This window comes from Gadus morhua, chromosome 21, assembly GCF_902167405.1.
Source record: "Gadus morhua chromosome 21, gadMor3.0, whole genome shotgun sequence".
NCBI lineage: Eukaryota > Metazoa > Chordata > Actinopteri > Gadiformes > Gadidae > Gadus > Gadus morhua.
The window spans coordinates 15750710-15758958 of NC_044068.1; the positions used below are offsets into that span (position 1 = coordinate 15750710).

Consider the following 8249-nt stretch of genomic DNA (forward strand, 5'->3'; position numbering starts at 1 on the left):
TATCTATCTATCTATCTATCTATCTATCTATCTATCTATCTATCTATCTATCTATCTATCTATCTATCTATCTATCTATCTATCTATCTATCTATCCATCCATCTATCCGTCTCTTTGTCTATGCCTGTGCGTGTGTGTGTGCATGTGTGTGTCTGCTTGCATGTCTGTATGCATGAGTGCATGCTCATTGGTGCCAGCAGTGGCTACGGGACAAGCATGTGACAAGCCTAACAGTGAATTCATTGCTCCTACCTGTTCACTGTTGTTTTTGCGGTCACCAGGGCTGCTTATGCACACGTTCATACAGATTTCGCTGTTTTCAATCATTCTAGCTCTGGGAGCTTCAGTCAATGGACCGAATGTACTGACATACCCACTGACTGCAGAGAAGGGGTATATTTGGGAATTGTATATAGTATAAAAGCATATGTTCCTGAGTGGCGGATGCATTTCTGTATGTGTAGACCGTATGTTCCTGATCATGGAGATGGGACAATTATAGCCACCTTATCTGAATTGGTCTCTCTCTCTCTCTCTCTCTCTCTCTCTCTCTCTCTCTCTCTCTCTCTCTCTCTCTCTCTCTCAGGGAACGCCCTGATGCTCTGGTGTGCGTGGCGCACCAGCGTCTTCAAGTCGGTGACGGGCCGCTTCATCGCCAACCTTGCGTGCTCGGGCGCCGCCGCCGCCCTGGTGTGCGTGCCCTTCGACGTGGCGCTGGCCACTGCCGCCGGCCCGGACCTGTGCTGCGGCTGGCTGCGCGTGCCCGCCGTGTGCAAGACCATCAAGTTCCTCCACCGGCTGTTCTGCTCCGTCACCATGCTCAGCTTCGCGGCCATCGCTCTCGACAGGTCAGCGCGCGGGGGGAGGGGGGGGGGGGGTTTGTGTTTCAATACTCCAAAAATCCTTCTTCTGTTGTCGTCTGTTGTTGTCTGTCGAAGGCCCTGATGTACCTCAAATGAAATTGGGATTGTGTTTGCAAAGGGAGTGGAACTACAGTCAAAGCAGCAGAGGCAATCAATCACATGGTTCTTTTGACCGAATGTGGGCCAGGGTGCATTGTGGGAAAGGTTGGATCACCATGTGCTCCCTGCGGGAGTCACTGAAGCCAGGCACTTTGTTCCTTTGGAGGAAAAAGGACCAATCCATTTATTGGGATTGACAAGCAGGGCTGAAGTCCAGTAAATGCATAAAGGCTTTCTTTTCCTTTCTTTTCTCTTTTTTTGCTATCTCTAATCCATTCCCCCGGGATGCACACCTATTTACCCTGAGGCTGAGGGCGCTAGGGACAGGACTGTTTGGCAACCTTCCCATAATCTCAAAACGTTGGGGTGAAATACAGTTATCGTCACAATCTCAGTAGTTAACATCTGAACCAGGTACAGGGGGGATGCTACTAGGCCCCAGGCCAGTGCTGCTTTGCCCTCATTGGCTAAGTGCCCTCTGGCCAAAGAAAATTACTTTTTCATACTAATAGTTGTATTTTTGTTTTTTACTACCGCATATACTGTTGTTTTTATAAATATAATATCAAATATTTCATTTTGGTTGCATGAAAAATGTCACCCTTAGTTTGCTGGAGCCACTGCCCCTGACAATATCTGTGCAGGGCCGTGATCCGAAGTATGCCCACCACAACGTCAAAGCGTTCACATCAAGAGAATAGAGTTACAGGAATCACCTCTTGGTATACATACAATTATATTTCAAGCTTTAGTTGAAATGCCAAATTTTACATTTATTTAAATCTCATGAAGACACTGAAACATTTCTATTTTTCTCCATTATTCAAAGATTTGAGTCGCAGACACGATACCAGAGAATGTAATATATGTTCAGGTTTTTTATCATTCCAAGTTTCTGCTTGAGTACTAAGAGCTAGATTCCCCCATTCCCCATAGAAACGACTACTATCATAAAACAACATAATCCCTGAATTATTTAGTTCCATGTGGGGGGTGATGGACTGGATTGAGAGGCAGGCTGAGATTGCATCACATTTTGAGGATGACACCCTCACACACACAAACACACTCAGCCTTTCACACACACCCATGCACACGCGCAGAAACACACACATACACAGGAACGCATAAACACACACTCAGAACACAGAACACTTCAACTTTTTTAATATATATATATGTATAACGTTTATTTATAAACGTGCAACACACACTGAAGCATATGCTTGCAATTGAAAAATATTGGCCCTTAACGACAAAATCAATGATAGGACTCACACATATGGGTGTTATTCTCTAAAATCTCACCTTCTGGTCCCCAGAAGATGTCTAGTCCCCAATGAGTCAACCCCTCACGCGCCCTCCTTTTACTGTAAAGCAGCGAGAGAGGCCCATTTCTTGCAGCAATCCCTCTCTATGTCTGTCCACGGAGCTCTCCTCATCTTCTCCCATCTCCCTTTAGCGATCCACATTTATCTTTCCAATTTTCTTTGTTGTAAAAATCTGAAGAGAATGTAAAAACGTTTTTGGTCAAGCACATCGAAAGCGTCAGGGGAACCGTAGGATTAATGGATTATCCATAAGAATGTGCATGCGTCGTGATGCAGCAACAGCTAGTTGATACAATATGCCTAGCTCCGGCGGCCACGCAACCGGCCCCATTTTGTTCATTCAGTCTGCGTCACCATTTTCTCTAGAAGAATCTTACCATTTGATATTACAGACATGTTTTATAATTGAAAGAGCTACACTAGGCATTAATGCAAATGGTGTTCTGAATGGGGTCGGCTTACCGTAATGAATGCCACACTCACAATGCTGATTATTGTGCACTTAAGCCCAGGGACTCCTCCTGCTCCTATTAAAATGACGCAATCTTAATTTCTCTTGGTACATTCTGCGTCATTGAACAGCAGCTACCGTTCAGAGATTCAGCGTGAACCTTTCTCTTTCATTTTAACGTGCAGTCTGCCCCTCATCCTACCGCGTGACTAACCACCGTGTTACCCACCCCAGGTATTACTCAGTGCTGTACCCCCTGGAGCGGAAGATCTCCGAGGCCCGATCCCGGGACCTGGTCATCTACATGTGGGCCCACGCCACGGTGGCCAGCGTCCCCGTGTTCGCCGCCACCAACGTGACGGACGTGTACGCGGCGGCGTCCTGCTCCGACGCGCCGGCCCGCGCCCTGGGCCACGTGCTGTACGTGGCGCTCTACAACGGCACCACCGTGGTGCTGCCGCTGGCGCTGGTCTTCCTGCTCATGCTGCTGATCCGCCGTGCGCTGAGCGCCAGCCAGAAGAAGAAGGTGGTGATCGCGGCGCTGCGCACGCCCCAGAGCGGCATCTCCATCCCCTACGTGTCCCAGCGCGAGGCCGAGCTGCACGCCGCCCTGCTGGCCGCCGTGCTGGCCTTCTCGGCCTGCAGCGCCCCCTATGGGGCGCTGGCGGTGTACCGCACCGTGCTGGGGGCCGAGAGCGCCGCGCTGCTGCCCGCGCCGCTCTACCTCACCGCCGTGTGGCTGCCCAAGGTGTCCCTGGTCACCAGCCCGCTGATGTTCCTCACCGTCAGCCGCGCGGCCCGCCAGAGCCTGCTGGACCTGCTGGCCCGGCTCCACCGCCGCTACAGCCGCCGCAACGTGGTGGGCTCCGGGGGGCTGGTGTCGCTGGGCGGGGAGAGCAGGGGGCCGGCGGAGGGCGGCTCCAGGACCGGCCTGGAGACGGCGGGCCGCTCCGGGAGCCAGCTGCTGGAGATGTTCAACATCGGACAGCAGCAGATCTACAGGCTGTCGGAAGAGGAGGAGGAGGAGGAGGAGGAGGAGGAGGAGGAAGAGGAGGATAAGGGGCTGGACGGCAAGAATAACGGCGCTTCCTCCGCGAGATCGGGGCCTTGCTCCGAGTCCCCGGAGGGCCACCACCGGGGGGCCCGACCGGGGAGCCTGAGGCGAGAGGGGGTCCCCAAGAAGGAGCAGCAGCAGCGGCGGCAAGGGTTGGCGGACGGGGAGGCCCCCCCGGCGCCCCCGCCCCCCCGGGGGTCCCCGGCGCAGCCGTGCACGGCGTACGCCTCGTCCTCCCAGGTGGCGCCGGCCACGCCCACGGACAGCGAGGACGTGGTGCAGTTCGGCTTCGGGCCGTTCGAGCTGCCGCCCCAGTGGCTGCCCGAGACCCGCAACAGCAAGAAGAGGCTGCTGCCGCCGCTGGGGAACACCCCCGAGGAGCTGATCCAGACCAAGCAGCCCCGGCCGCGGCCCGAACGCCGCATCAGCCGGAACAACAAGGTCAGCATCATACCCGCCGCCGTCGACCCCTGAGGCGGACCGGACACCGAGGGGACGTTAGCAGCCCGTTGGCCGCGGGCGTCTAGTAAGATACGCTGCATCATTTGCCTTTTTTTTTGTATCGCACCTTTTAAGTGTTGCTGTCGTTTGAGTCCCGCTCGTTTCCCCGCTCTGCTATCCCGATGCGAGTTAAAGTCTCGCAAACTGTAAGAAAGGGTTTTATGTCTGCCACTGTGATGCTGTGAGATGGGTGTCCTGTGAAGGACTTGTATTCTGACACCCTGTATTGTTTGGTCAATGTATATCTTTTGTTCACTTTTAGTTGCGTAAAATACAACGTATTATGCTCACTGAAGATTTCTAGAGAATAAAACACGTTTGACATGACTGAACAGGTTTTTTCTCAAAGAGCTGCGTATCAATCCTTTCATTCGCTGTATGATTGTGATTTCCATTTCCTTATCATGTGCTGTCAACAATCACCATGTCTTTCATGATCTGAAGTACATGTTATGATATCTGTATTATTATGTCTACCACATGTAGTAGTACACAGAATGAAAACCTAAATATAAGACAAAGCGTTGGTTCCTCCTATTTCAAGCTTGGCTTTTATTTGTCCCCAGAAGCATAATGAAAGCAAGCCAGATGGCAACATTCAGATTACAAATAGATGCGGCGCTGTCATTGCATTATTAGTCTCTTGGTTTTTCCTTGGTTTTTGTAGAAAATCACTATATAAAAAGCCGAACACACGGAGATAGTGACACGTGCTATTGGATAAATCTATTTATAGTTTTTCATTATAATTGTATATTAAGATTACAAACACCCAGTCAACAGGAACAAGCTGTCGCTGGTGCTTTGAATCACCATCACTTCAAATATTTGCCATCCACCCACCACCTCCCCATGTTCACACACACACACACACACACACACACACACACACACACACACACACACACACACACACACACACACACACACACACACACACACACACACACACACACACACACACCTACACCTACACACACACACACACACACACACACACACACACACACACACACACACACACGCACACACACACACGCACACATGAGCACACACACACAGCCCTGCGGATACACTATGCACACATGTTCATGGATATGCACACACACACACACACACACACACACACACACACACACACACACACACACACAGACACACACACACACACACACACACACACACACACACACACACACACACACACACACACACACACACACACACACACACACACACACCAGTCCGCAGTGACATGTATGCTTTGTTCACACCACAGCCCACTTGCTGTGTCCACAGAGCCAGAGGATCTATAGGGCAGTCGGTGCCCAGCACCTTTATCAGCCATCATTGATCGCTCATGCTTGAATAGGAAAGATCCCTGTGGGCACTCCTCCCAGGACGAAGGAGCAGGAGAGGAGATGGTGTTTCCAGAACAAATGATTGCTTTGGCGCCACAGAGGTAAGTTGTACCCAATCCCAATGACTTAATGCTTCCTCTCAAAGACATTCATCACTTTGTTTGGAGTTCCTATTGTATCCGATGAAATGGGTCCAAAACACATTTGACACGCTGGGATGTGAAATCATTGCTTACACTGACACTCTTGAATTTATGCCGTTTTCTATAGTGGCTCGGGAATAAATCCTACACAGTATGGTATCGGAAATAGCTTCCATCACATACTATTGTCCAGTGAATCATAACAGGTACAAGTGCCTTCTAGTTATATTTAAAAGGTTGTTGCCTTTGCTGTGCTTATTTAGTGTCTGCATTTCAGATGGACTCATTTGCATTGCTTTGCAACATTTAGTTAAATTGATTAAATTGGAATGAATGTTGGTTTATACTGGCCATTCATCCATGCAAACAATTAGCACACAATCGGTCTAGACAGAGAATAAATTTAGCAACATCAACAACAAGAGTTAAATCTAACCCTCTTATTATTTCCTGTCTATTTTCCTTTCAGTTTATTGGCTGATCTTGGCCATTCGTCCATGTTCCTCCATGTTCCTCCATACAGTCTGTCTAAACCAGACGCTAATACAGCGACAAACTTCAAATCAAAACCCAGGTGGTACACAAATCGTTTAATCGTCTGCTGGAGCAGACATAAGACTCTCAAAGTATGTGTAAGACGGAGCACATGAGAATACTATTGTCCCAGTGTTGCGTGGGAACAAAGTCTCTATTTATAAGCTTGTGTTTTATTCAATAAAATGGTGGATAAGGATTTTGTCCACCAGTGGTCATTCCCTCGATGTCACAGCATCATCAACCTCATTGCTTGTTTTTATCTACAAGTTAAAATGTTATACATTGCATGTTGATATAAGTTTAATATCCATGGGTTGTGAATTTGTAGTTTCTTTTCTTATGCAAAACACTTGATTGACTGGTGTTAAAAAAAGTAGTACTACAAAGTAGTTGTTGTCAGTGTAACACTTATCTCTGATGCCATCAGAACCAAACCAAAAAATAATGTGGAAAAAGAAAGGAGGCCATGATAAGATTGTCATGTTGAAACAGAAGGAAAATAGTTTTTGTGGAACTGTTTCTAAAGCAGTTTCTGTATCTCCATTTGTATTGACTGGTTGTCTACATTGCTCTACAAAGATTCTCTACAAAGGTCGCACCCTCTCTTTATATGGCTATACTGTTAATTAATTAGTAATTAATTTGGCATCCACCTTGTGGATCACTCATTCTTTGATTGGATTCATGACCAGTCACTGAATGCTACTCCCATTCTGAACAAGCGAGTGTCTAACAACGTGGTTGTATGTTGTTTGGTGTGTCAGGCCCTATTACTCATAGTCAATGGCTAAAGGCAGGGGCTTCTTTAGCTCCCAGGTTGCTTGGCAACAGCAAACCAACATTCTGTAAATGTAGTGCAATACTTACTAGCAGCCAAATTAATGCAACACATAAGGTAAGGTGCTTAAAGTGGCCATTGTACAGGTAAACATTTCTTAGATGGCTAGACACCGATTGAGAGACATACCATGAGCTCATCATCCAAAACAAGTGATTTTTTTCTCCCTGTTATCTGAAAATATGCCGATGTTATCCTGTGGTCACATGCGTTAGCATTCACAGAGCTCCCAGATGTGTCTTTGGTCAGCATAATCCATCCTGATGCTTCCCTCAAGGATGTGGGACAGCAAGGCAGATGCAGGCATGTAACAATGGTGCTTCAGATGCTCAGGGATTCTGCTGAGCACAGACACTGGATGCCGGTGACATTTAGACTTTTATGATTTGATTTGACTATGGGAGTATATCAGCTGGAAAGAGTCTTTGAGTACCTCTAAAAGCACTGTACAAATAAAAAGTATTATTTGTTAGACCTCGTTTTTGTTATCCCTCTGAAATGTTTTTCACTGCTTGGCTGGTGAAATCATGTTCTGTTTTATTAATCTATTATAAACAATGCATTACTAAATAATAACGTAAGCAGTAATATAATAATGGCTTTAATTATTTCTCCTTTCTCCTTTTCCTGCTTCCTTTGCCCTCATCATGCGGAACGAATGCAGGAGTCTTTGTGGATCTCGGCATCAGTTATAAGACAAGTGAGGCAGCCATGGCCATCTCCACCCCTCCCCAACCTCCCCTCCCAGGGAGAGAGACGGAAAGAGAGGGAGGGGAAGAGAGAAGGAGCGACAGAGAGAGGAAGAGATAGAGAGAGGGAGAGAGACTGAGAGAGATAGAGAGAGAGTAATTACATAAGATCTGCGTTCATCGTTAAGAGGAATTAGGATTTATACATTTGTCGTCCCCGTCAGCTGATACTGTGCTTCAATCACAACATCGCACTTCGTATTTAATCTCAACATTCCTCACTTGCCCAAATAACAAGCAGCCTATTGTGGGGAGGTCAAGGTTCAGTGGTGCGGTGGCGGGCCAATCGCAGGCTCCATAAGCCGCACTCCTGGTTCCTCA

The 8249-nt window shown here is 47.9% G+C and overlaps 1 protein-coding gene across 1 annotated transcript in view; it reads left to right on the plus strand.

Annotated features, from left to right (window-relative positions):
* gpr176 (G protein-coupled receptor 176) overlaps positions 1–4627 on the plus strand; it is a 7488-nt gene extending 2861 nt beyond the window's left edge. The window contains exons 2-3 of the mRNA XM_030344403.1: positions 588–849; positions 2980–4627. Coding sequence (XP_030200263.1) covers positions 588–849; positions 2980–4273 — 1556 coding nt within the window. The 3' untranslated portion in view covers positions 4274–4627. The remainder of the gene's footprint in view (positions 1–587; positions 850–2979) is intronic.
* Positions 4628–8249: the final 3622 nt, after the last annotated feature.